The 27738-nt window shown below is 56.8% G+C and overlaps 1 protein-coding gene across 1 annotated transcript in view; it reads left to right on the top strand.

Moving 5' to 3' along the window:
• COL18A1 (collagen type XVIII alpha 1 chain) overlaps positions 1–27738 on the top strand; it is a 36288-nt gene that overhangs the window by 2858 nt on the left and 5692 nt on the right. The window contains exons 3-24 of the mRNA XM_059475953.1: positions 19637–20181; positions 22816–22896; positions 22989–23048; positions 23230–23368; positions 23470–23573; positions 23661–23687; positions 23784–23954; positions 24042–24068; positions 24160–24222; positions 24301–24387; positions 24527–24580; positions 24659–24808; positions 24928–24990; positions 25142–25186; positions 26099–26239; positions 26431–26493; positions 26606–26632; positions 26726–26770; positions 26892–26954; positions 27304–27339; positions 27410–27499; positions 27640–27669. Of these exons, the coding sequence (XP_059331936.1) occupies positions 19637–20181; positions 22816–22896; positions 22989–23048; positions 23230–23368; positions 23470–23573; positions 23661–23687; positions 23784–23954; positions 24042–24068; positions 24160–24222; positions 24301–24387; positions 24527–24580; positions 24659–24808; positions 24928–24990; positions 25142–25186; positions 26099–26239; positions 26431–26493; positions 26606–26632; positions 26726–26770; positions 26892–26954; positions 27304–27339; positions 27410–27499; positions 27640–27669 (2111 nt within the window). The remainder of the gene's footprint in view (positions 1–19636; positions 20182–22815; positions 22897–22988; positions 23049–23229; positions 23369–23469; positions 23574–23660; positions 23688–23783; positions 23955–24041; positions 24069–24159; positions 24223–24300; positions 24388–24526; positions 24581–24658; positions 24809–24927; positions 24991–25141; positions 25187–26098; positions 26240–26430; positions 26494–26605; positions 26633–26725; positions 26771–26891; positions 26955–27303; positions 27340–27409; positions 27500–27639; positions 27670–27738) is intronic.

Here is a 27738-nt window from a genome sequence, read left to right as displayed (position 1 = left end):
AAGCAGCCCCAGCTCTCTGCCGTGCTGCTGCTGAGGGTGCAGGCAGCACCTGGGAATTCAAGCTGCCTTCTCCTGCTGTTATGGACAACAGGTGCTGGAACTGCTGGTTGAGAGGCTCATTCCTGATAATTTCCATCCCCAGGGGGCTGTGGGTCCTTCTGTCTGGGATTCCTCACATGGAATTGCTATGCAAAGTGATTTACAGCCTGTGACACAACTGCTCTGCTGTCAGCACCTGGGGGGGTTTGACAGGGGCATCAGAGCTTCCCTATGTCCAAAAGATGGGGAATTGGCTGTGGGCAGCACCCAGCATCGTGGGTTTGGCTCATGCAGGGCTGGCGCGTCTTAGCTCTGGCAGCGTCGTTTGACCGCTGAGGTTCCCAGCAGGGGCTGGAGGAACTGGGGAGGATGCTGTGCTCCAGAAGCTCCTCAGGGTCTTCAGCTCCTTATCAGCTGGCAGGACTGCTGTTTGCAAAACCTTATCTGTGCCGTGGGAGCTGCTGGGGAGGGGGAGCTGCCCAGGCTGCCAGCAGCTGGAAGGAGACAAGGCTGCGGGCATCTCCCTGCAGCACCTCTGAGCTCCTGGTCCATCCCCCTGGCAGGCGGGTCCCATCCCTCCTGCCTGTCCCAAGAAGGTGGCGGCAGGGATGAAGTGGCCGTGCTTGGATGGTGCTTTGGGGCTGGAAATTAGGTTTAAAAAGAGACTGAGTATTTCTGCAGAGTGGCTGTGCTCTCTGGCAGGAGTTTGCTTCCATTGAAGCACACAACCTTTTCAAGCCCTAATCCTAATTCTCCCATTACTTCCCCAGCTCTGGACCTGAACTTGGTCCATCCACAGCAACCATTCTCCCAGAGCTCTTGCCTTGGTTTTAGGTTTCCATATGGTGTCTGCTGGCCCAGCAGCGTGAATGCTCGGGAGCTCCCTCCCCACTGCTGCATGTCCCTGGAGGGATGGAGAGCTGCTCTTCCCCGTGGCCACTAGAAAACCCTGCCCATACACTTCCATATTCTGGAGAAGCAGGGTTTTATTTTTTTTCTCTGAAGAGCAGCCTCTCAGTAACACTGCTCCCTATTTATTTTGGCTTGCAGCTGGACAAACCTCTCCTTCCAGTGTTTATGGTGACAAAACTTGGGTGCTGTTAAGCAGCAAATCCAAGTCCTTGGAGAAAACATTTTGCAATCCTGCTTCAAGCGTCACCGCCTGGCTTAAAAACTCCCTGAGCAGAAAAAAATGTGCTGCTGGGAAACTGGCTTTGCTCTTGGGAGGATGTCACCACTTCTTTATGAGGAGGCAGGAGCATGCGGGGCCAGCGGCAAGGACTCATCCAAGGCTGAGCCCTCTGATAAAAAAGAGGGAGAGAGACTTTTTACATGAGCCTGGAGTGACAGGACAAGGGTAAATGTCTTCACACTGATAGAGGGTAGGGTTGGATGGGATATTGGGGAGGAATTCTTCCCAGTGAGGCCCTGGCACAGGGTGCTCAGAGCAGCTGCGGCTGCCTCTGGATCCCTTGGAAGTGTTCTAGGCTGGGTTGGATGGGCTTGGAGCAGCCTGGGAGAGTGAAAGATGTCCCTGTCCATGGCAGGGGGTGGAACAAGGTGAGATTGGGTGTCCCTTCCAACCCACCCCATATTCTGTGACAGGGACACCGAGTCTCTTCTACACCACTCTGGCCTGTCATAAGTGTCAGGGATGATACTCTAAACCCTGGAATAACAATCCCAGCAAGTGCGCTGTCTTTTTTCCCTAACTCTCGATAGTTTACCAAGAAAATAATTAATTCTGGCATTTCGGTAGAGAGTTCTAAGTGCTGAAGGAGACATCTGGGATTAAGTATTGATATGTATCAGCAGTCCAGAGGTATGGGATTAATAAAACACTCTAGTGATTCTTCTGTTGTATCTGATGACATTTGGGAAAGCATTGGAGAGAAATCCTTTCCAAGAGCATGCTGCAATCGCTCTGTGTGCAAGCCTGGAGGCAGTGTCTTGGATGTTATGAAGAAATTCTTCCCTGTGAAGATGTCGTGGCACTGGTGCAAGTTGACAAGAGAAACTGTGGCTGCCCCTGGATTCCTGGAAGTGTCCATGGCCATGTTGGACAGGGCTTGGAGCAGCCTGGGATGGTGGCAGGTGTCCCTGCCCATGGCAGGGGGTGGGACTTTTGGGTTCCTTCCCACCCAAACCACTCTGTGAGGCTCCATGAAAGACGAGCTCCACGTCATCCCATGTCCCAGTTTCCTCTCTGCCAGCTGTGGGAGCGCTCTCCCTGGCTCTGGTGTCCTCCAGCCACATTGCTCATCCTTTGGGTGGCCATGTGCATGGAGCAGCGGTCCTGCTGCCCGCGGGAGGATGTGCCATTTCCTGCTGATAGGTGGAGGTGGTGCAGGGGAAACCTGCTATGATTTCAGCTGGTGCTAAGTCCCCTTAAATCCTGGGGATTGGGAACAAGTCCCTGACTTTGTGGGGGGAGGAAGGCACGTGGTACAGCAGTGTATGTGATTTTAGTGTCAGGCTTGGTTAGCCTGGGAGCTTGTTGCCAAAGATATCATTGAAGTCCAAGGAGCTAGATGGGGTTAGAAAATGGTTTGGAAATTTGTGCAGCTACCCGGGGCTCTGGCATTGCCTTAATATGGATTTGGAACCACTGGGAGAGACAGAGGGAGAGGCTTGAGGGCAAAAACCCTCCGCACTCTGTAGATGTGAGCATGGTTAATCAGCCCTGTGGGGGTGAAGGGGTGGTTCCCACCGTGCAGAGGTGGACGGCTTTGGCCTCCCAGGGAGTGTTGGAATGGAGCAGGGCACTGACACCCCCTGGGCTGTGGGCTGGGGCTGCCCCAGGGTCGGGGCTTCAGAGCCTTGCTGTGCTTCTGGCTCCGAGCGGCAGCGACAGCGCTGGCGCTTTCTCAGCAAGCAACATCTGCTCCGGAACATCCCGTGTCTTAAAAGGGTTGCTTTTGCGGAATTTTTATTGCTTTTTTTTTTGGCATGGTCTCCCAGACCTCTTCTAAGATGGAAATTGGTCATTAGTGGATTTTATTGTGGTTTTATTTTATCCCCAAGCTCAGTCTGCTGGTTTCCTGCTCCCCTGGGAACTGTAAGGTCTGGCTGTTCCTCTGACCCTCTCCTCAGGTTGTGGGAGTCTGCTCCAACAGCCCAGGGTGGGAATAGGAGCTGGGGCACCTGGAACCCAGCATTACCATCCCCATGCTCTTCCCACTGTCACCACTGTCATAAATCTCTGAGAGCCCAATGGTCCTTGAAGCTACCTCTGAGTTCATCATTCCTAAATTAGCCACTTGCCTTCCCTCTGGAAGACTCAGTAATCAAACCAATTTTTTCTTTTCCACCCTCCTTGTTAGTCTGTAACTTGAGTTGGAGATTGTTGACATTTGGATAAACAGCAACTTTTTGATAATCCCCAGATAAGCTGGTGGTGCTCACTTGTGGCATGATGGGAAGGCATCTGTACAGCTTATTCCTTCCCCTGGGACACCAAAATGCTTCCCAGAGGGGCCAGGAGCCTTATCCTGGGGACCCAGGACGTGTGGATGACAGGGAACCCCTGGACACATCGTGTGACCCTATCAGTGATGCCAACATCTCCCCAGCTGGGTTCCAAAGCTGGAGAAGTGCCCTGTCGTGCTGGGAGCTGGGGCTCAGGGGGTGCTGACGGGTGGGAGTGGGTGGAGTAGAAACCTGCAATGATTCCAGGTGGCACTAAATCCCCCTGGATGTCAGGGTGCAAGAGAAAGTCCCAGCCCGTGGCACTGTGGGCAGAGAGAGGTGTGTGACAGCAGCCTCTGATTTTTGGCTTTTACTGTAGACCCTTTGAATGGTTTGGCTTGGAAGGGACCTCAAAGCCCATCTTGTTCCACCCCCTGCCATGGGCAGGAGCACCTTCCACTATCCCAGGTAGCTCAGACTTCAGGGTTTGAGTAACCAGTTGTTACTTCTGCAGCTGCTCTGGGCACGTCTCTTTGGTGGGGAGACGTGATGTCAGGCCATGAAGATGGAGGGTGTGTGGGTGTCCTGGCATCCCCATGCCTGTGCGTGGTACCCAGGGGGCTGGGCTCTTGATCAGAGTCTTATCCCACCAGGATTCTCCTGGTGCTGGGCTGGATGGAGATATCAGACAGTTCCCTCCCAGCTAGGATGCAATGGGGCTGTGGGCCCGGCTCTCTCTGGGTGCCAGGGAGATGGGAATCCTCATGACACCCTTCAAGGCTGGGCCGCCAGCCTGGCTCCAGCCAGCCCTTGGCCGATGGCTCCTTTCCCACCTTCTCCTTGGGCTCAGCTGAAAGAGTTAAGGAAGCCACCGGAGAGGGGCCTCCAGAGGCAACTGCTGGAGGTAATAATCTTCCTTCGGCTCTTTTCTCTTTTCCCCCGCTAATTGCAGAGTTGACATCGTCCCCTCTCATGAAAGGCTCTTTTGTCAGCCGAGTTGCTGGGCAAAGCCCGGGCTTGGCAGCAGGTTTCGAGCCCCGGGCCGTCTCCTGCACATCCCTCTCCGGCGGCAGGTACTGAAATGACTCTTTCAGCGACAGCGATGTCCCTCCCTCTTTGGCTCCCATCTGAAACAAAACCAAACACCTAAACGGCGACAAAAATCCCTCCTTTTAGCCAACGGGGCCTGATTTTCGGTCGGTTTCGGAGGGAAAGGTCAGCCCGTCTAGACTCTAATCCGACAAGTGTTGTATTTCTTCCCCCGCGGGTGTCCTAGCAACGGGATTAACCCGCGGTGCGGGCGGACACTGGCGGGATCCCGCTCCATCCCGGCTCTGGATGTGTCGCTTCGCATGGCCGGGCAGCCCCAGGGGTGGGCTGGGCTCTGGCCCCGCTCCCTGCGCCTGCCCCAGGCTCTGCCAACGGCTCCTGGTGCCAAACATCAGCCCAGCGGCAGGGCAATTGAGAACACCGGTGGTAGAGCAGGCTTGTGGATGCTTGACCCACCCCAGGCAGCTGGTGAAGCACCTCTGCCCCAAGAAGGACACCAGGCCTGGTTTGGGGACCGCACTGGAGTGGGACAGCCTGTGTCACTGTAAATGTGACTCTCACAGTGGAAATGGGTCTCCCAGTGCATCCCCTGATCCCAATGCTCTGATCTCCCTCCCAGGACATTCCTTGCCTCTCAGCGCCCTGGTCTCCCACTATATCCCCTGTATCCCAGCACCTGGGTCTCCCAGTACGTCCCTCCCTCTGTTCCAGCTGTGCAGGGGTGGCTGTTAACCCCTGGCATCCCTCTGGCCTCGGGGTCAGCCTCGGTGGCAGCAACACCAGTAAAAATGTGTCTGTTGGGGTCGGGAGGAAAACCACTTCCCATTTCCTTCATTCAGCTGTTTAATCATTTTATCTCCCTGCTGCTGTTCAATCACCTGAGAGCCCAGTTTGCCTCCAGGTGTTGCTGGTGGGGCCTCCCTGCCCATCCGTGTGCAGCTGGTGCCAGAGCTCAGTGCCCAAACATGCGATGGGTGGCTCCCAGTGAGTGCTGTGCCTCCGGAGCCCCCACACCCGTGGCACAGCTGCCTGATAACATTGTTCCATTTCATTCTTTTTCAGCCTTTACTCTGCTTTCCCAGCAGCCCCTTTCCGGGCTTTCTTCTGCCTTCTTTCCTTGTGGAGTGGCCTGCCAGGGTTTCTCCCCAGAGCCGTGCAAGCTTTGCTGTTCTCCCCATGACGCTGAGCTCTGATGTCCCCGAGTGCGGGGTGCAGAGGAGCCAGAAGGGGTTTGGGGAGCACAATCTTGGTTTAATCCTTGCTGTTACGCGGAGAGGAGCCAGGACCTGGCTCCCAGCGCAGCCGCAGGAGCTCCTGCAGGCTGCAGCATCCTCTCCAGCGCAGTGCTGCTCCCAGGGCAAGCCTGTGCGGGGCTCTGCGCCCTGCAAACGGCCCCGCGCTAATGAGGAGCTGCTGAGGCTGTGGGCCTGGGAGAAGGGGGGGTTCGTTCCCCCAAATCCCAGCTGGGTGCTCCAGACAGGCTGCAGCTTGCCCAGAGTCCCAGAGCGCAGCTCCTGCCTACGTGGGATTTTTTTTTCCCCTGCAGCTGGAGCGGGTTAAGTGGGGTTTTAGAAGCATTTTCTTTTCTCCTGGGTGCTTAAAACAACAATAAATAAAGTCCCAGCCCTGCGAGTGACACTGCTGTTGCTGCTGCGAGGAAGGGAAGATTTATGGGGATTTTTTTTTTAACTTTACAGGTCACTGCTAGTATTTGTGGAATTGGCTTTGCTGCAGGAAAAACTGGTTTCCCGCATTCCCATTAGGAAGAAACTTCTGTGATCGTGTAATTCAAATGCAGAAAAAAATAAAATAGCAATATTTAAGTAGATGCCAGAGGAGCTGGTGCTCATAGCTGGGTCTTTTGGAGGCCGTGTGTGTCCTCTGCCTTGTTCTGACCTTGGCTATGCTGCTTGCAGCCTGTGGCAGAAAAAAAAAAGAGGCTCTTTTTGCACTTTTTCTGGGCTTTCTGGCTCCTGTACCAGCCTGCAAAAGCAGGAAAAAAAAAATCTACATTTTGACCATGGGAATGTTTTAATCCATCTTGAGGCAGTTTCCAGAGTTTTTTTATCGCCTTATCTGAGCTGGGGCTGGCACCAAGATGAACTCCTGTTAGTCAGGGAATGTTGGGACTATGACTCCTCCATTCTGTAAATGAAAAATTATGGATTTGACTCACCCCCATCCTCTTGCAGTTGGACAGCCGCAGCCTGCAGGTCTCATCCTGGGGGTCCCAGCTCCCCAGAACTTTTAAGCAGGGAAGGGAAACTGCTTTCATAGCATTATTTTTGGGGGTTTGTTTTTGTGTGGGTTTTGTTGGGTTTTTTGTTTGGTTGGTTCATTTGGTTTTGGGTTTGGGCCTTTTTTTTTTTGGGTTTTTGGTTTTTTTGGGGGTTTTTTTGCGGGTTTTTTTGTTTGTTTGTTTGTTTGTTTGTTTAGTGGTGGGGGTTTTTTGTTTTGTTTTGGTTTGTTTTTTTTTTTTTTGTTTTTTGTTTCCAGAAAAGATTCACTGCTTAGACTTGGATGCTTGGGATGTGAACATTTTTTCATCTGGGATGGTGATATGAGAAAAGACCCCCTGACTTTAGGGACACCTTGAACCCAAAGCGTGGCCATCAGTAACAAAACCGTCCCAAATCCCAGAATGCCAGGTTTGGGTTGGAAGGGACCCTAAAGTTCATCCAGTGCCAGCCCTGCCATGGCAGGGACACCTTCCACTGTCCCAGGCTGCTCCCAGCCCCATCCAGCCTGTCCTTGGGCACTGCCAGGGATCCAGGGGCAGCCACAGCTGTGCCAGGGCCTCACTGCCCTCACAGGGAACAATTCCTAATTCCCAATATCCCATCCATCCCTGCCCTCTGGCGCTGGGAGCCATTCCCTGGCTCCTGTCCCTCCATCCTTGTGCCCAGTCCCTCTGCAGTGCTCCTGGAGCCCCTTCAGGCTCTGAGCTCTCCTTCTCTGATGGTGCTCCAGCAGCACCTGGACACGGTGCTGTGCTCCCGGCAGGTGAGCCTGCTCCAGCAGGGCTTGGATTTGCCCATCTCCAGAGGTGCCTTCCCAGCCCCAGCCCTCTGGGACCCTGGGAATGACGATCCCCGCAAGGCTGCCCGGCCTTCCCAGCCCGCCCCCCCTTTGAACTCTCTGGTATGCGAATTTTTGCTGGTGTCAGAGGGTCGGCGGCTGCAAAATCCCTCCCGGTTAAAGGGTGGGAATACCAGTGTGTGCAGCTTGGGATAATTACCAGTTGTCAGCAAAACAATAGTGACATTGTAGGGCAGGAGTAAAGGGAAAGGGCCCCTGTCTTGAGAGTAATGTTACTTTTCTATTTAGGTTGCCATAGTCTTTGCTGAGAAATGGCCCTATTCTCTCTAATCCTCCCCTTCAGGCATGCCTGCTGAGCTTTTTTGTGTGGTTTGGGGTTTTTTTTTAACCCCTTATCATCCCAGGAAATAGCTTATGGGTACCCATCTCCGTGGTGCTGTGCAGCAGGGATGCCCTTGGCTCATGGCATTGTGCCTGTGGGGGATGCTGAAGCCTGGGATCGTGCCTGGCTGTGGCATCATCCCTGCGCTCAGGAGGGGGCAAACCTGATCTGGAATCTCTGTCTTCATGCAAGCAGGGACACAAAATACACCTCTCCTTGTTCTTGGCAACTGTCCTGTTACAGGTGGTGAACTTCAGTGCATTAAAGCTGTTTATTGTGTTGTATTTTGCTTTAAAACCAAGTGACTTGTAGAAAGAAGGAATAGTTGAAAGGAATAATCAAATACTGGCTCTGGTTGTTGGTTGGAAAGGGATGATGTGAGTTCTGGCCTCATCCAGCTCCTGCTGGCTTTCCCCAGCTCTTGCGTGGCGCAGCAAAGGATCACCCACCTGTTTGACTCCTTTACTATCCATCTCCAAGGCTGTTTGGACTTCCTCAAAAGCTCTAAGTTTTTCTGCTTAAATACCTGTGCAGACACGGCAGGGAAAGAGGGATTTCAGCCTTGGCTGATATCCGGTTGTTGTCATCGCTCAACTTGATTTCAAGGCGTTCAATTGATTGATTTCTCACTACAGCGTTGGGAAGTGCGCAGCTGGGTGGGTTCAAGGCCTGGGTGATGCTTTCCCTTTTCCAGTTGCCCCCTATCCAGACTGTTCATGACCCCAGCATCCATCCTCAAAGGGCCTTCCAGCCATCTCTCCATGTCATGTCCCCAGTTTGGGGGCCCAAAAGCTCCAGCACGGAGCACAGTGCCCTGCAGGGAGCAGAGAGCCCAGGATGGGATGCAACGGGATGTGACGACAAAGCACGATGGCCAAGGTTGGCTGCCTGGTGCAGGGGAAACTTTGGAAGGGGCCAAAACTTTGGAAATGCTGCCAAAGTCAGCATCACAGGCGAACTATTGTCTGAGGAGTGCAGAGAGGTGGAAGGACCGCAGAGCGGACACGGAGTCTTATTACGGGCACAGCTGGGGGCTTCCAAGCCAAACAAAGTCGCCTGCGCTGCAGGAGGGCAGCGCTGACAAGAGCCAGGCTGGTTGGATGAGCTGGAGATTGCAGATGAAATCCCAAAACAAACCCCCCTCCCCGATCTCCCTTTTCCTGTCCATTCCCTAAGAAAATAGCGTTCCTTGCCACCTGGCCCCACAGCAAGCGTGTGAGCTTGGATTCTGTTTGCTGCACACTGTGTTGAGGATGAGGTTAATGACCTGCCAGGTGGTTTTCCTCCCTGAAAATCCATGGTGAGGCTCTATGAAGCACCCACGAGCTGTGGCATTGCCCCCTGCAGCAGCACGGACCAGCTGGCACCCAGCATCGCTGGATGCTGTTCTGTGGGATGGAGGCTGTGATGCTCTGTTGTAGCTTCAGGTACATTGCTTGGTAGCTCTTCTGTATTTTGTTTGGTGAATTGAGGTTTCTAAGCTGTGCTGGTGTTTTCTTTGCTTCTGAAGTCCTGGAAAACAGCTGGGGATAGGCAGCTCCCAGTTTTTGTTGTGTAGGCTTCAAAGCTGGTGCTGGGTTATCTGCTGACAGTGCTTTGTTTCTTCGTCACGTTGGAGGGTTAAAATCCTGGCGTGGTTAGGGGACATCATTGGCTTGGAAAGGTTTGTTTGAACTCTGGGGACATGTACCCACCTGGGTGCCTTGTCCTCCTCTGATTCTCTGGTTGGGATGACATCAGGTTGGATCACAAACCCTCCATCCCATCCCTCATCTCCCCTCGTCCTGCTACTGCAGAATCTGTCTACAATGCTAACTGGGGTGCCAGGTGTATTGATCTCCCTGTATCCTCTGGGAAAGAAATGCCTGGGAATGGGAACGCACTTCCTCCTTGTCCCTCAGGGAGACTGCAGCCAACACCCTCCGCCAGCTGCCTGTCCTGAGTGAGCCAGAACCTTGGTAGGGCGTGAGGAGCAGAGTTTTCTCCTGTCCAGGGAGCAATTAGTCAGCAAGATGATTTATGAATGTGGAGGAGGATGATCCAGGGGGTCGCATTCCTTCCCTTGCCTTCCCTGCCTTATCTCCAGGCTGTCAGTGGGCTCGGGGGGAGGTGAGTGATTGGAAGCAGAGACATGGCCCCAGTGGAGGCAGGATGGGGGGGACAGGGAGCTACAGCTCACCCCAAACTCACCTTGAGTTTTATACACCTCCTTTGGGTTTGGCTGTGCCCAAATATTGATGGTCCCTCTCCACCATCCATTCTCCCCAGGAAACCTCACGGAGTGGCCAAAGTCACTCCAGCACCAATTCTCCGCTGCCCTGTCCACTTGTCCATGTGGATGGGGCAGAGTAGGACACCAGCACCTCTTGGCTGTGCCTTTTCCAGCCCTACTCAGTTCAGGAGCAGGAGGGGGATGCAGGTAATGACAGGGGTCTGGGCACGACCACCCTTCTTCCCCTCCTGGGGCTATTTGATGGCTCCCGCAGGCTGTCGTGACATTTTCACAGTTTATCTTATCGAGGAATTTGCCAGGAGGATGTTTCTGGCTCTCCATGAGTAAATGTTTAGGAACGCTGTGCTCCCGGGGGCTCCGTGGTGTTGCACAGCCAGAGGCAGGGGGACACTGTCCCGGAGGCACAGCAGAGCCTGACAGAGCGGCACCTGTGTCATTGCTGGCACTGGGCTGGCTGCTGTCACTGCGCCAGCTTGGCTCCTGGGCACTCCTGTGCCTCCCCCTGTCCCTGGATGGGCGCCCAACCACGGCCTGGGTGCCTCCATCTCCAGGAGGGCCTTCCAACTGCTGCGTGTGTGGGGCTTCCAGATGGAGAATGGAGTAGAATCCCAAACGTCAGTAGGATTTATGGATACCTGCTGACAGTCCTTGAATTTTCCTGCTAAGTCCAAGAGCGCTCCCACCTCTGGCTTTCTGCCTGTGCTCCTATCAGGGTTTCCTCCCTTCCCCTTCCCCTTCCCCTTCCCCTTCCCCTTCCCCTTCCCCTTCCCCTTCCCCTTCCCCTTCCCCTTCCCCTTCCCCTTCCCCTTCCCCTTCCCCTTCCCCTTCCCCTGCCCCTTCCCCTGCCCCTTCCCCTTCCCCTGCCCGGAGCTCTGTGACCTCAGGGCTGTGTCCAGCCAAGCGGGCTCTCCCGAGGAAGCGTCTGCGCTCTGCTCAGCCTGAGGCTCCCTCTGCTGTCCATCCCTCCGTCCGTCTCTCTGCCTGTCCGTCCGTCTGCCCGGCTCTTGCTGGGGGATCCTTGCCGTGTGCAGGACGAATTGCTGAGCTGGGCAGCAGCAGGCTCCCTGTCCTCTCCCAAAATCCTGCAGGGAGAGCAATCCTCCCTGGAGAGAAACATCGGTGTGCTTTCACCACGGGTAAAAGGCTGCAGGTCTGGATGACAGGCTCTTTTTTCCTATTTTTATCTATTTTCCCCTTCCCCCCCCACCTTTTTTTCTACTTTTTCACTCTCTTTTTCTCTTTTTTCTTCCATATCTTCTTTTCTTTCTCTTCCCCTCCCCTTCCCTCCTCTTGCCTTGTCTTCCTCTCTTTTCCTCTTTCTCATTCCCTTCTTCTCTTCTTTCTGTTATTTTCCGCCTCTTCTTTTTCCCTCTCTTTTGTCCTTTCTCCCCTCTTTTCTCTTTCCTTCTCTCTCCTTTCCTACTGTCATTTTCCACTTCTTCCACTTCCTCCAAGCACTTCCCTCCCCTTCCCACTCTTTCCTTGACTTCCCCAATCTCTTTTTTTCTCTTTTCTTCTTTCCCTCTTCCTCCCCTCTCATTTTCCCCTTCTTTCCCCCCACCCTCTTCCCCCAATCTCCTTTCTTCCCATCTCCACTCTTTTCCCCCAACTGTGATTTTTTTCTCTCTTTTCCCTTTTCCCCCTTTCTCCCCTGTCCCCCCTCTATTCTTCTGGCCCAGGACTGAGCCCTCAGTGCCTTCTTAGGGCAGCCCAATCCCCCTTTTCCTGAGGAACTATGTTGCAGCACCAGATGCCAGACAGTTTTGGGAAGATGCAGTCAGCGTCTTTGGGAGCGAACTGGGACCAGGGTGAGGGTCCAGTTTTGCTGTTCAAGAAGTCCAAGGCTATGGCAAGATGGCAGCAGCATCTCATGGAGTGTGCAAAACGCTGTTTGTGAGCTTTTAGCCTGGAGGAGGCAAAAGCAAGGGGTTTTCCCTGCTCTGCCAGCAAGCCAGCTGCCATGGCTTCTCCCTGGGGGAATGCTTCTCCAAAATATTTCACCAGCTGCTGCCTTCCCAGTCCCTGCCTGGCTGCTTGGTCAGTGGCAGAGCTGGTTGCACTGGACTAAGATGCTCTAGTGCCACCCGTGCCACCAGCCCACCCTCAGGGCACCTAATTTGGAAATCCCTTTTTTGGGGATGCCCCAGCCCTGGCTCCTTCCTGGGGAGCTTCCAGTGAGGAGGTGTGCAATGAAATGAAGATCATTGACTTAACGAGGGTGTCTCACGGGGCTCAGCTCCACTCTGCTGTCCTGAGCTGCCTAATTCCAGCAGAAGGGAGAAGCGGGAATTTCTCTGGCTGGGCATCCTGTCTGCACATGCTTGGGCTACCCCAGCAGGGTGCTGCCCTCCAAATCCTCCTGGCAGAGGCCAGGCAGCTCATGGGGGCATGTGATGCTCCCCACGCTGGAGCTGCACAGCTCTGGGGCGGGGAGAGGCTCCGGGAGCGCCGAGGTTTTCCATCCCACCGCTGGGAATGGAAGCAGCAGTCGCTCCAATCCCTCTCCATGTGCCAAGGAGTTCTGCACCGCACCCTGGCCCCAGGGCAGCCAAGCCCGTCAGGACATGCCAGAGAAGGCTGGCAGGCACCTGCCTCCTTCCCCAGGCTGATGGAAGCGCCGGAGCTCCGGGAGGGGCCCTGTGGAAGCTCTGCCATCGGGACAAACCCGTGTCCCGTGCGGATTGGTGGGGGCTGTTCCGCAGCGGGCACCCCTAACAGCATCAGTCACGGGGAGAGCTGCTGGCAGCAGCAGCCAGCTCCCATTTTCAGGGGAAAACTCGCCTGTTTTGCTTCAAAAGTACTGTGGGAAATGTTGCATAAAGCAGAATGAACATCTGAGCGTTTGTCTCGGTGATTTTCCTGAATATTTTTAAACTGGAGCATCAGCTCCGGCATGTGGAGATCTCTGCTCTGTAGGACCATGGTACAGCACGCTCTGACCTTCCTGGTCACACGCAGCCAAGGGGAGCCAAAATTGTCACCTTCCCATCAAAACCCTGTCTCAGGGACACTTGTTGAGCCATGCAGGTGACTTGCCTGGTGTCACCATGGTAGTGTAGGCCCGGGGAATGCTCCATCTCTGCTTGGCCATCCCTAGGAATGAGAGGCACCGTCACCTGAGCTGGATAAGTGGCTTTGAAGGTAACTTTTTTAAGCAGAGGCAAAGAACAATCAAAATTTTTGGGGCGTGGGAGAGTGCCAGTACCGCCCATGGAAGATTTTCATCCCAAGCTCCAGGAAAACTTGTGATTGGGAAACTTGTGATTGCTCAGACCTGGCTTTGAGGCGTTGCTGGCGCGTGATGCCTGGGGGGGGCAGGAAAGCTGCAGTGCTCCCCTGGCCTTCCTGCGACAGCACCTGGGGGGTCCTGGCCCTGTAAGCGAGCCGGGGAAGCGGCTTTAAGCACTTGGCTTTGGGGACTTGTTTTGTTTCCGGCCGGTGGAAATGTTGGAAATGTTTTCTGGGATTTGTTTCCCTCCTCGTTCAGTTTTGCTCTGAGATGATAACCTTTTCCCGAGGCCTGAAGCGGGGTGTCCCACCAAAGCTGGGCACCCCATGAGGACCATGTCTGTGCACGACCCCACCTTGTACAGCTCTGCATGCTGGTGATTTAACCAGAGCCATGGAGCAGGGAGAGACGGTTTGGGATGTTCCGGGCAGGAAGGAGTTAAACATCTGGCGGCAGCAGCTGGGACAGGCAGTGGGGTGGGTCTGAAAGCTGGCTGGGCTGCCGGAGGTTTTGGGGGGCTCCCAGGTGAGCCCCAGGCAGGCTCAGGGGTCCCCGAGGGGCTGTGCCAGCAGCGGGAGGCTGGCGCTGGCGAGAGGAAGGCTTGGCAGGGCCGGCCACTCCTCCCCCTGCTCTGCTCCGGTTTGAAGGGTCGAGCGCCGGAGCTTGGGAGGAGAGAGTGATGTGAGTGCTCTGAGAGTCTGGCCGGGATAGAGCTCCTGCCTCTTCCCTCCTTTCCTTCCTCCAGCCTCTCTGCTCCGCTCTCGGGAGCAACAGAGCTCGTTTTCCCTTTCCGATGGCCCCACCTCGCTTGGGGGTTCTGCTCCTCCTGGCTTGCTGCTTCTCCTGCTCCGAAACACAGCTCCTGGACTGGGTTTGGGACAGCACGAAGATCACAGGAAGCCCAGCATTACCCAGTGAGGGAATCCCAGAGTCGGAACCGCCAACCTCAGCGGTGGCTCCGGCTCCCAGCCCGTCCCCAGGGATGTGGGGCAGCGAGGTGGCAGGAAATGTCACCACCCCACAGCAGCAGGAGCCAGATCCTGCTACAGCAGCACCTGTGAGTGAGGGAGCCGCAGCCAAAACCACGGAGCAGTGGGACAGGAATGCCACAGGGTCAGTGGAGAGCACGGCATGGCCGAGCATCGCTTCTCTTCACAGCGTGTCACCTGCCCCAGGACAGCAGGCGGCCAGCAGCCCCACTGACGACCCCCAGCTCCTGGGGACAGGGACCCACAAGGACACCCAGCTCCTGGGGTCAGGGACCACTGAGGACCTGCAGTTCTCGGGATCAGGGAACACCGAGGACCCCCAGCTCTTGTGGTCGGGAACCACCGAGGACCTGCAGCTGCTGGAGACAGGAACCACCGAGCACCTGCTACGCCTGAGAATGGGGACCACCAAAGACCCCCAGTTCCTGGGGTCAGTGACCCCGAAGGATCCACAGCTCTTGGGGACAGGGACTACTGAGGACCTGAAGCTGCTGGGCTCAGGGACCACTGAGAACCCGCAGCTCCCGAGGATGGCAACCACCGAGGACTCCCAGCTCCTGGGGTCAGGGACTACTGAGGACCTGCAGCTGCTGGGGTTGGGCACCACTGAGGACCCACAGCTCCTGGGGATGATGAGTGCCACAGACCTGCAGCTTCTGGTGGCGGGGCACACCGAGGACCCACAGCCCTTGGGGACAGGGCCCACTGAGGACCCACAGCCCTTGGGGACAGGGACCACCAAAGACCCAGAGCTCCCCGTCACGAGGACCACTGAGAATCTGCAGCTCCTGGTGATGAGGAACACTGAGCTCCTGAGGACAGTGACCACCGAGAACCCAGAGTTCCTGGGGAACACTGAGAACCCACAGCTCCTGAGGACAGTGACCCCTGAAGACCCAGAGTTCCTGGGGATGGGAACTCCTACAATGGAGTCACAGGTGTCCTTGCAGAGACCGGCGGGTCTCCAGCCAGGTAGTGCCCCTTTTCCTTTCTCACCAGGTGACAGTACCCGTGAGCAGGCGGTGCCTGTCCAGGACCCCTTGGCACAACCTCCCCGTTACTTCCCCGCAGCATCACGGAACCCATGGCATGGCCCTGGCCACCCAGGGCTGGCTCTGGCCAGCAGGAGCGGGAGCCAGAGCCCCCCTTGGCCTGACCAGAGGGTGGATAAGGGTGTGGATTCTCCTGCTGCCGATAGCTCTGTCCCTCTGGAGTTTGATTTACTGAGCGCTACCATGCAGCTCTACAGGAGTGACGGCGCGGGGCTCACATCCTTCTTTCCAGGACTGATGCCAGTGGCCGGCCGTTGCCAGCCCGTCCCGACCCACCTGCCCTTCTGCAGCGTGCTGGGCACCAGCCATGTCCGAGTGCCAAATTACCTTCAGCATGGCAGCGAGGAGGAAATTCGGGCGGCTTTGCATGAGTGGGAGGGGCTGCTTGAGTCGCGGTGCCATCGCTACCTGGAGTGGTTCCTCTGCTTGCTGCTGCTCCCCGGCTGTAGCCCCTCGGTCCCCATAACCCCCCCGCCGTGCCAGGGCTTCTGCGAGGCCGTCAGAGACCTGTGTTGGACTCCCTTGGCCGGCAGGCGCCTGCCTCTGCCTTGCGATGCTCTCCCTGAGGAGGATGAAGGGGTTTCTTGCGTCTTTATTAATGCTTCTGCAGGTAATATGGCTGGGCAATGTCCCTGCGTTGTGTCTCCCCTGCCCAGACTCCCCCAGGCGCTGGGGGATGCTTCTGCCTTGTGCCCATGGGATGCTGCCGAATCCAAAATCACTTTCTATCCAGCCTTGGCTTTTCCAAGCAGAACCAGTGAGTTTTGGCTCCCTTCACAAGACTGGGCATCACTCCCGGTGAATCACAGTGGCCAGCGCAGGGGATGCTCCCCAAGCGCATCGTGCTGGCCTTCAGGGCCAGTTCCCAGGTGCCACAGGGCTTTGGGCTGTCCTGGCTGGGATCGGAGCATGTGGAGAGCTGGCATCTCCCTGCAGGAGCAGGGCAAGGACGCAGACCCTGTGTCCATCCAGCCACAGCACCGTGGTGCCGAGGAGGTTTCAAGGTGAACCTCAGCCATGCCCACACGCTCCCCTCTCCCCGAGCAGCCCTTCGGGGTTAATGATTCACTCGATGGCGGCTAATGTTTGATCCCTGCTGCTTGGAAAAGAGGGAGAGGTTACTTCATCCCCAGCTTCATCAATCGGTGGCTGTGACCTTCTAGGGACCCAGACAGGGCAGGGGGTGAGAGAAGGGAGTGGGGACGGGGGTTGACTGGTGCTTGGAGAAATGCAGTTGGGATGAAAGCTGGAGCTCCCCCCGCCTGCCAAAGCCTCTGAATGAGGCTGTGTTCCCGTGCCGACCCCTGCGCCCTCGGGGGATGGCCGGGAGATGCCAAGGAGGAATGCCGAGACTGGGGGCTGGCAAACCACGGTCGAGGACAGGGTCCCCTCGGTGTCAAAGAGGCTCTGTTTGTGGGGGGATGCACTGGGATCAAGGAGATGCTTGCAGAGGAGGTGCATTCCTATCTGGGACTGCACTGTGGTTGCTTGGATGGGCAGTGTCAGGAATGAGTGAGGAATGTGGGGGCTGTGGTGCACCCCATGGCGTGACTTGATGTGCTGCCGTGTGCTGGGGGTCCCCCTGAATCCCACTCTGGCAGCCTGGGCTCAGGAAGGTCATGGCAGAGGGGAAAGGTGGCTTGGAGCATCCTGGGGACATTCCCAATGGCAGATTCACTGTGCCCAGAGACATCCCCACAGCCATCCCGTGCCAGCGCCGAACTCACTGCAGTCCCCACCAACTCTTCATGTTCCCTGGTGCTTCTCCAGTTTGCCACAGGGATGATGGGCTGTGATGTTTGGGTTCTGGATGCCCTCTGGAAAAAGCAGGTGTGGCCTGAAAGCTCTGGGAATGAGAAGGGCCCCTTGGCTTTTGTAGGAGAGCAGACATTTGAAGGGGTCTCCCCTTACCCCTCTGCTCCCCAGTCCCCATCCAGCTTCTGTCACACACAAAGAAAGTTCATTTGCTTTGGGAAGTGCTAGCATCCACCTCCCACCCCGGACTCGGGAGTGAGTGGCATGTTTGAGGAGGAGGGAGACTCCCAGAGCCGGCTGCAGCTCCAAGGGGAGAATGGTTGCAAATTGCCCTGCTAACAAAAGCCTCTTTCAGCGTGTCCCGTCATCCTGAGCCCTGGGGGGGACACAGTGACTTGTCTGGCTGCAGGAATTGCAGCACTGGCTCTTACACCCGTGTAGACCCCTGGGAGGAAGCTCTGGTTTCCTTTTTCCTTAAAGCTGCCATGAATTTGACTTCCTCCAACCCCAGATAAACACAGTCCCTGCATCCTGGCATTTGCAGTTGGAATGAGCTTGTGAGGTGCTGAGCATGGCGTGGCTCAAGGGTGGGTGGCAGGCTGAGAGTCTGGGGCAGCCCCACTCACTGACCCCATCGGGTTTGGTGTGGGGCTGTGCACATCTGGGAGTGAAAGGTGCTGGACCCCAGGATCCAGAGGTTCTCCTCTCAACAGGCTGGGGATGCCCCATGGGGAAGCCTGATCCCAGTGCAGGGCACATGGAGGGGCTAGAACTGGTGGAAAGACTGAGAAGGAGATTTTCTCCCAGTCAGGTGTTCAGTTTTGGGGTGCCAAGGTTGGGAGGGACTGGGGGCTTGGGGAGCAGGGTGGACACGGAGCAGTTTCAGAGACAGAGTTTCAGAGCATCAGTGTGTCTGGCTCTGACAGAGCAAAAGTTTGCCCCCACCTTTAGTTGGTGGCAGTTCTTATGTGCCCACTGCTGGGTCCCTGTCACGGGTCTGTTGCTGGCATTGGGGCTTGGCAGTAGGGGAGCCTGGGAATGTTCCATGTCTCAGGCTTTGGAAGAGGCACCCAGGTATTCGTCACCATCCCAAGAGATGTGTTTTCCTTTTGGGCTGGGCAAGGCTGGGCTGATTATTTTTCTTTTTCTTTTTCTTTTTCTTTTTCTTTTTCTTTTTCTTTTTCTTTTTCTTTTTCTTTTTCTTTTTCTTTTTCTTTTTCTTTTTCTTTTTCTTTTTCTTTTTCTTTTTCTTTTTCTTTTTCTTTTTCTTTTTCTTTTTCTTTTTCTTTTTCTTTTTCTTTTTCTTTCTTTTTTTTCTTTTTTTTAAAGTGCTTTGGAGGAAAATGCCTGGCTCCAGAGTTGGGTGGAGGTTCCTGGCTGATCCTCCTGGGTTCAGCCCAGGTTACCTCTGGATACACCTCTGATTTCCCCCACTCCCCATTGCTCACATGAAAATCAGCGATGGAACTGGGGACACTGAATTGTGTCAGCTCTTGCTCCTGGCTCGGGATGGGGCCAAAACTCAGTGCTGAGCATCCATTCCCAGTGCAGATCCTTCAGCTGTTTCGTAGCCAGGGTAGTTGGGTTTCCTCCCTCCCAGGAAAGGAGAGGTTAAAAAGCCTCTCCTTTGGAGCTGGCACTGGCCCCAAGCAGTTGACATAGGAGAGGAGGAATCCAGCGCCCGCTGTGTGGGCGATGAGGATGTGCTGGCTGCCAGAACAACGGGAGCTGGCGGACACAGCGCTGGCTCACCCTCACCAGATGTTCAGCTGTGCTGGGCAGGAGAGACTCTCTTCAGCAGAACTTCCCCAATTCCCTAATTCTCAGTAGGAGTTGGGAAAGGAGGTGACCTCCAAATTGAGAGCATCTGGGAAGCTGAGCTGGCCTGAGCTGCGTTCCCAGGGTGTTGCGAGGGGATGGCTCTGATTTATTCCCAGCTGGGGTGACCGCTGGATCTTGTCCTGGGATGATGCGAGGGGTCACTGTGGTCCTGGGATGAGTATGGATGCAACACACTGCCCCAGGGCTCCATGGTGGTTCAGCATCCTGGTGCTCCAGCAGCATCTCCTGACCATGGGCAAGACCCTTTTGGTTTTATCCCATCTCAGAGAATCTGAGCAACCTGGTCTAGTGGATTGTGTCCTTGCTCATGGCAGGGGGATTGGAATGAGATGGTCTTTAAGGTCCCTTCCCACCCAAGTCATACTATGATTCTGTGATGTCCCAGCTGTGGTTGGAGGGCCAGCAGCTGGGAATGGGGAGCATTTTGGGAGATGTATCTGAATGATGTAGTGGGAGCAGCTGAAGGTCACTGTCTCGGCCAACACACAAATCTTGGGGCCAGTGAGTGGAGGGAGCCACTGAAGGACAGTGTATTTGGGAGGCACGGGCAGGGGTGTCCTTGCTGAGTGACCATCCTTGGCTGCACCTGAGACCATCCCCTGTCCTTCCTCCTTGCAGAGAGCCTGAGTGCTGAGATCAGCCTGCTGGAGCTGATTGGGGACCCGCCGACGGAGGAGATCCACAGAATTTATGGCCCTGACAACAACCCTGGCTACGTCTTTGGTCCCAATGCCAACACGGGCCAGGTGGCTCGGTACCACCTGCCGAGCCCTTTCTACCGAGACTTCTCGCTGCTGTTCCACATCCAGCCCACCACGCCCCGGGCCGGCGTGCTCTTCGCCGTCACGGACTCCTCGCAGAGCATCATCTATGTGGGTGTCAAGCTCTCGGAGCTGCGCGCGGGCCAGCAGCAGATCATCTTCTACTACACGGAGCCAGGCTCGCCCAGCTCCTACCCGGCCGCCACCTTCACCGTGCCCACCCTGCTCAACCAGTGGACGCGCTTCGCCATCAGCGTGGAGGAGGAGGAGGTTGTCCTCTACCTGGACTGTGAGGAGCATGAGCGTGTCCACTTTGAGCGCTCCCCAGATGAGATGGAGTTGGAAGAGGGCTCCGGGCTCTTTGTTGCTCAGGCTGGAGGTGCTGACCCAGATAAATACCAGGTAAGAGCTTGGGTCACCCCAGGGAGTATCTCCCAAAAGCCTGGAGAGATGTGACACTGCCCATGCCCAGAAGACAGCCAGCTCCATGTGTGTCCCTGGGAAGGGGAACACGTCACATGGAGGTGGCTTGAGATGCCACTGATTTACTGTCTTGGGGCTCACCAAGACAAAGCTCTCGAGCTGGGCTGGCAGGAGGACATGGGGTTGCCATGCAGCTCCCACCATTGCCTTTTCCCAGCAAACACATAGAGCCTCTTCAGATCTTCCCATTCCTAAAAATACCCAGCTCCTTTGGTGGAGAAGCTGGTTTGTCTGAGAAAATGTCTCCCTTACATGGAAAAAATGCTTGGGCTGGAGCATATCTTTGCTGGCTGATGTTGGGCGGTATCTCCAGGAAGACTTTGGAGGGTGAGGAAGGATGTGATAGCTCAGCCAGTGCTTTGAGCAGGACTCGTGTTCCAGATAAGGGTTGTGGAAAGTGTGGGGAAAATGCCCAGCTGACATGGAAATTCCCTGCTGGACTTGAGGAGAGGAATGTTTAGGTTTATCCTGGGCTCATTGGATTTGCCCAGCAACAGAGGCTCTGCTGAGGGGAGCAATGTTTTTCCTGTGGAGTTCTGCAAAGCACGTTTCTGAGCTTAAACATCATCCTGACTGTACTGCCACATTCCCCCTGGAATGGCTTTGGGCAGGGAAAGCTCCCCCAGGAAGGGGTTAATCATTGATGGGCTACAAACTGGTTTGCACTGGGATTCCGATTGCTCCCTTAAAGAGCAACTCTTTGCTCTTGAAGAGCAATTTCTTTGCTCTTGAACGTGCTGGGAGGGCCAGGTCATGGCTGCGGAGGAGCTCCTCTCCCCAGCCTGAGGGGTTTGGCACCACATGGAAGGCACGGCAGCAGCCTGGAGCAGAGCAGACCCTCTAGCAGGTGATGCTCCGAGGCCTGCCAACCCCTGATCCCACTGCCCGCCCCCGGTTTTCCCGTGGGGAATAGCTGGCCGAGGAGGGAAGGAGGCCTTGGCTGGACGAGAGGGGAGCGGCATCTGACTGCCTCGTGGTGTTTCCATCACTGTCCAGCCCTGCCTCCCGTTATCTGGAACTAATGGGGCATCAAGTGGATTAAAGCCTGGCCCTGGTCAGGCCTCAGGATGAACTTGCTGGGAGGCAGCTGGAGGAGTGTCCTGGCACCTCTGCTCCTTCCCGAGTTGCCTTTGTGGCCGTGGCAGGAAACCTGGAGGGGCAAAGCCTGCAGGTGACGCAGAAACCCCTGGGACAGCAGCTCTCACAGGGGCAAACGGGGTCTCAGTCAGGGCCTGGCAGGAGGATTTGTTTGCAGCTGGAAGTGGCACTTGGGGGCATGGTTGCCTGGGGGACCCAGGAGCACTGGTTAATGGTTGAACTCAATGGTCCTTGAGGGCTTTTCCAGCCTAAACGATTTCATGATTCTATGGATCTACTATAAGGTCTTTGGTGCTGCTGCTCCCTTTATCAGAGCAAAGAGGCTGCAAAGGTCCCCTATCGCCATCTCTTGTGGGACTGCCTCGCTTCAGGGCTTGGCAGTGGCTTTTTTGCCATGCCTTTGGAAAGCCCCAGATTTCAACCTTGCAGCCACTGCCCAGCACCACCAGCATGGCTGGACAAGCCACGTGCCAGAGCTGGCATCACATGGGCTGAGCAGAGGTAGCAGCCAGGACCCGGCCAGACACCCAGCAGAGCTTTTACAGGGATCTTTTGGCCGTGCTCTTTGTTTTTCCTCTGCTGAGGGCTCCCTGGCCACAGCTGACTGCCCTGCCCCACGCAAGGACAGCTGGCAGGTTCTGCAGCCCACGTGTTGTATTTCCTGGGATAATCTGCACTTCCTTACTATTTATTTGTGTTTTGCAAGCACCGTGTGCATCCAGGCCGCTTGTTTATAAAAGAAACCACCACAAATCCCTTCCTAAGGATGCTGCCTCCAGCCAAACCTCTGTAGCATCCGGGACTCAGCAGGAGAGGTGGTGCGGGTACCAGCCTGGACCCCACAGCTCCCACTGCAAGTGGGGTCCCCCAGCACATCCCAGAGCCCAGCCTGGGTCCTCGCTGCAGGGTGGCATGCAGGGATGCTCTCGGGATGGGAGTCTGCCAAGCTGGGATGCTGCCCATCGCTCTGATCTCAGTGGGGAGGAGCAGGGGACCATGCTGGGAAGTGAACTCTAAGAGAGGAGATACCTCCCCCTTGGTGTCTCTTCTTTGGGCAAGACAAATAAAATAATATTTGAGCTGGCCTGAAAGCACAGGGCACCACATCCGGGCAAGGAAATGTGATGGACTTAGGAAAACAGGGATCAGGGCAGTCGCAGTCAGCGACTAGGCTGACTGTGACGTAATACTAATTAATTACAACTAGATTTAGTTATATAATAAATATATTATAAATACATAGTTTATATATAACTAAAAAATTATAACATTTCCTCTCACAAGCAAATGCCCCCAGCTGGGTGGTGACCTTTTCCAGCTGCTCGCAGTGCGGACAGCAGATCTCATCCATCCTTTGTCTCCTGCCTGAGGATGTGGTGGCCGAGTGGCACAGCAGGTCACGTCACAGCCGGGTGGCTCGTCCGTGTCCCCCACCCACGCACGGTCTCCTTGCAGGGGGTCATTGCAGATCTGAAGCTCCGGGGGGACCCTCGGGCGGCCGAGCGCCAGTGCGAGGAAGAGGAGGATGACACAGAAGTGAGCACTGGCAGCATGGCTGGGGAGGGCTCGGGGGTGCCCCCACCATGCTCCCAGCTCAGCTCTCACCCCTTCTCCACGGGCAAATGCAGGTGTCTGGGGATTTTGGCAGCGGGATGGAAGGCGGACAGCAGCCCTCAGGCAAGATCGAGGTGAGTTGCTGCCCGCAGGTGTGGCACTCAGGGCAGGACCCCAAAATTCTCACCATGCGGAGAGCTGAATGCCTTGCATGGCTGAGGTCATGGCACATTTGATGCTGTCCCAGCTCCTGTCCCTTATGGGAAGGCACTGGGAGGTGAAGGGTGTCATGGTGTCCCCTCGCTGTTGGTGCAGGCTGTCCCAGGGCTGCTGGATGCTGTCCCCGTGACCTCCCCGCCTGTGGCGGGGGGCAGTGGCCCCAGGAGTGCCGGGGGGGCCCCGCAGCAAGCCGAGACAACCAGAGCAGAGGAGACACTGCGGGTCTCCACGGGAGGTAATTCCAGTGGCTTTCCCCTTGCCCAGGGTGCACAGGTGGGGACAGGGTGGTGGTGTGGCCATCCTCAGCCCCGACTGGGTCCTTTCCCTTTTCCACAGGTGCCGGTTGGAAAGGCGAAAAGGGAGAGAAGGGGGAACGTGGCTTGAAAGGGGACTCAGGGACCAGTGGCATTGTAGGGCCAGGCAGTGTCAAGGGTCAAAAGGTGGGTGAGAGCTAGTCCCTAGGGGCTCGAGGGTGCCAGTGACATGTCTGTGTTTGACACACACTTCTCTCTATTTCTGATCTTCAGGGGGAGAAAGGAGACCTGGGTGTCAAGGTGAGCATCACTGGGGGAGCTGGCACAGAGCCATGCCCTACCCAGGCTGCCAGTTCAGAGACCTGCCACCCTTTCCCATCTCCCTCCCCTCCCTAGGGCAGTGCTGGATTTGGCTACCCTGGCTCTAAAGGCCAAAAAGGAGAACCAGGTGACCCTGGACTCCCCGGGACCGTCTCTCGGCATGCCGATGGCTCAGTGCTGGAGCAGGTCACTGGCCCTCCGGGGGCACCGGGGAAGGACGGAGCCCCTGGCAGGGATGGCGAGCCTGTGAGTCAATTCCCCCCACACAGGGTGTGCCTGTGCCCCTACTCTACCCACCTGCACACTGACCTGTCCCCTCTCTGCCATCCCTAGGGAGATCCTGGCGAGGACGGCAAACCCGTAAGTGGGGTGGAGGGGGTGCAGCAGGGTGATGGGGCACAGCCACCCCGTTGCCTTGCCACCTGCTGACCCCCACTGCTCCCCTTTGCAGGGTGAAATGGGGCCCCCGGGGTTCCCTGGCATGCCGGGGGAGCCGGGCCTGAAGGGGGACAAGGTGAGTGCCAGTGTTGCCTCCCTTCCTCTCGTCCCAGCTCAGCTGCACCCCCAAACTGCACTCTCTCCTCTGTGCTAGGGTGACCCAGTCGTGGGGCCGAGGGGACCCCCTGGACCACCTGGCCCTCCAGGACCACCGGGACCCTCCTCCAAGAATGACAAGCTGGTGGGTGCCCCCTGGGACACAGGGATTTGAGGGATGGGGGGTCCACCAAGCCACAGAGGTGCGGAGTGATCCCACCAGGCCCCGGGCGAGCCCCAGTGCCACCGGGTGCCCTGACATCCCCCGTGTGCTTCTCTCCCAGACCTTCATCGACATGGAGGGCTCTGGCTTCGCTGGTGACCTGGAGAGCCTGCGGGTGAGTGGGGCTGAGTGCCTGTCTTGCCAGCTGGGAGCAGGGGACACCCTCAGCCATGGCCCTCCATGTCTCTTCTAGGGTCCACGAGGGCCACCTGGTCCCCCAGGGCCGCCTGGCGTGCCTGGTTTGCCCGGGGAGCCAGGACGGTTTGGGACGAACCGCACGGAGCTGCTGGGACCGCCGGGGCTGCCGGGCAGGGACGGGACCCCCGGGCCTCCGGGGCCAGCGGTAGGTCTGGGGGTGGCCAGGGACACCCAGCCAGGGCCACTCTGTGGTGGTGGGGCGCTCGGTGCCCACCAGCCCCACGGGATTTTCCTGTGCTGGAACCAACTCCTGGGATCTTACAGGGTCCTCAGGGTCCTCCAGGAAGAGATGGGGAGGATGGGCAGCCGGGGCCCAAAGGAGAGCGGGTGAGTGGCAGGTTGGCCCTGTCCCGTGTGCCCCAGGAGCGTGTCACAGCCGTCCCACATCTCTGGGAGGCGCCAGTTCCTGGGCTGGGGAGCACCATTCTGCTCCTGCCTGGCGCTGGGCAGCTTCTCCACACCCTCTTCTCCTTCCCAGGGCGATGTGGGTGACCTTGGCCTCCCTGGCCTACCAGGACCCAAGGTACTGTGCCTGGGGTGGGGTTTTTTGGATTCTCCGTTGCAGACTGGAGGCAGGGATGTTGCCTGGGGGAGCCGTCTTGCACAGGAATGGGGAGGGGGGTGCTGCTACTTGTGTTCCTCCCAGATCAGGGCCGTATCCCAAAGGTGCATGGAGCTGCTGAGCCCACAAAGGATAATCACTGGGCTCCTGCCACCCTGTCTTGGCTTTGCTCCAGGCACTGCCACATCAGGAAGCGGGCAGGAAAACCAAGGAGGGGTGTTTCAAGACACAGAGGAGACTTTGCTTGGGGGATGCCCACACCTCACTGGAAAACACCCCATCTTCTGTGCATCACTCTCTCCTGCCTGCTTGCTCCAGCTTCTTTCCACCCTGCATCCCCAAAGGCGTGCTGGGATGGGAGCCCCTTAGAGTTGGGATGCTGTCCCTTGTGATGACCATCCACTACAACCTGAACTGTGGGCAAAAACCTCAAAAATTAAGGTTTCTTAACCTTAATTCTAACTTTCTGCACTTCTGCAGCACCCAGAGGGCAGATGGGGTGGCAGCACGTGTAAGGTCCAAGCCCGTTGCTTCCAGAGCCATTGCCATCCCTGGAATGCCTGTGAGCATTCCTTCATGGCACTGAGCTCTGCTGCAGCAGTGGAGCCAGCCCCACGTGCAAAGACATTCCCATTTTATGATTTTAGACGAGCCTCTGGTGGCCACTGAGGACATTGCAAGGGGACCTGGTGGGATGAAGGGTGCCCAAGCTGGGCAATGCCCCCTCCCACAAAGCCCCTAGACAGGGGAACATCGGGGAGATCCTCCATGTCCTGTCCCAGAGGAGATTTGTGAGGGGATGCTCTGCCTCCTGACTGTGGGCTCCAGGCAGTGACCACTGCCACTTTCCATCCCTTTTTGTCTCCTTTGCAGGGCAACAAAGGAGAAACGGGACCAGCAGGGCCCCCAGGAGAAATGGGCTTAGCCGGCCTTCCCGGGCCCGTGGGACCCCGAGGGCAGCCAGGGCCCCCCGGCCCCCCGGGACCACCGGGGCTGGGCTACGAGGCTGGATTTGTGAGTGGTCACTGCAGGGATGGGCTGGGATGGGATGGGATGGGCTGGACTGGGTTGGGATGGGATGGGATGGGATGGGCTGGGATGGGATGGGATGGGCTGGACTGGGCTGGGATGGGATGGGATGGGATGGGATGGGATGGGATGGCACCGGAGACAGACACGGCTCAGCCCCTTCTCCCTGCATTTAGGGTGACATGGAGGGCTCGGGGCTGTCATTCACCCCTGGACCACCTGGGCCTGAAGGACCTCAGGTAGGGTCGGTCCTGCCCTTTCCCTCCTCTCCATCCTGGGCTCCCTGGGGAATTCCTGGCCATCATGTCCCCTGCCATCACCCAGTGCTCATGGTCCCCTTGTTGCTTGCAGGGCGTGCCAGGACTGCCGGGGCTGAAGGTGAGGAACCCTTACAACATGCTCCTGGCTCCATCCATGTGGGATCCCTGCAGGCAGCCTGTAGGGATGCCTCTGACACCTCTTTCTTTGCAGGGAGAGGTCGGCAGCCCCGGACAGCCTGGCTTGCCGGGACCAAAGGTAGCTGCACTGGGAGACTGGGATGGCTTTGTACCAGCACCCGGGTGTGCAGGGCAGTGGGCAGGACCCCTGTGCTCTGCAAGCTGCGACTGCATCCTGCCCTTTCCTGCTCCCATTGCAGGGAGATGCTGGCATGCCTGGCTTGGATGGCCGCCCTGGCCTGGAGGGCTTCCCTGGACCACAGGTAGGAGCTTCAGCCCCCCAGCTCCAGGAGACCTCCTCCACTCCAGGCAGGGCACCTTTGATGGCAGCTGCTCCATCCACAGCAGCCCAAATTCCCCCTCCCTGCTGTGGGACCTGGCTCACCACATGTCAGGGATGCCCACACCCCCTAGGATCCTGTCCCCCCCACCTTGTCACCGCACTGGCCACCACCCCCACCCAAAATCATTGCAGCTCGGCCCATTGCCTGGAGCTGGAGGCAGAGGTGAGGCTGCCTGAAGGATTTTTTGAGCCTTCTGCACTGGGGTCTGCACTGGTGAGGCAGAGTCCCTCTCCATTTGGCGCTCACTCCCTCCTGCTCCTCTTTGCAGGGACCCAAAGGTGACAAAGGCAGTACCGGTGAGAAGGTAGGTGCCACCAGGCTGGGGACGGGGACCAGCCACTGGTGTCCCTGGGCTGATGGCTTGTGTTTTCCAGGGAGAGCGAGGCCAAGATGGAGTGGGGCTGCCTGGCCCCCCTGGCCCACCTGGTCCCCCCGGACAGGTCATCGGTGTCTCCGGTGAAGATGTAAGTGATGGCACCTGGCTTCAGCACAGGGCAGGGGAAGGGGTATTCCAGCAGCCATCGTGAGGGAGACCTTGCCAGCAGCTCTGACCCTCAGAGCCAAGATCAGGGGGAAAAAAACCTCATTTTGTCTCTTTTTGCAGAAGTCCTTGGTGGCTTTTCCTGGTCCAGAGGTAGGTGCCCTCCTGCCACCTGTGCCCACCCCTCAGCAGTGCCGGGAGGGCAGCCTGTTTTTGGAAAGA

The sequence above is a fragment of the Ammospiza nelsoni genome, chromosome 7 (assembly GCF_027579445.1).
Source record: "Ammospiza nelsoni isolate bAmmNel1 chromosome 7, bAmmNel1.pri, whole genome shotgun sequence".
NCBI lineage: Eukaryota > Metazoa > Chordata > Aves > Passeriformes > Passerellidae > Ammospiza > Ammospiza nelsoni.
The sequence above is the reverse complement of the archived record's forward strand: the minus strand, read 5'-3'. Positions and strand labels throughout refer to the sequence as shown.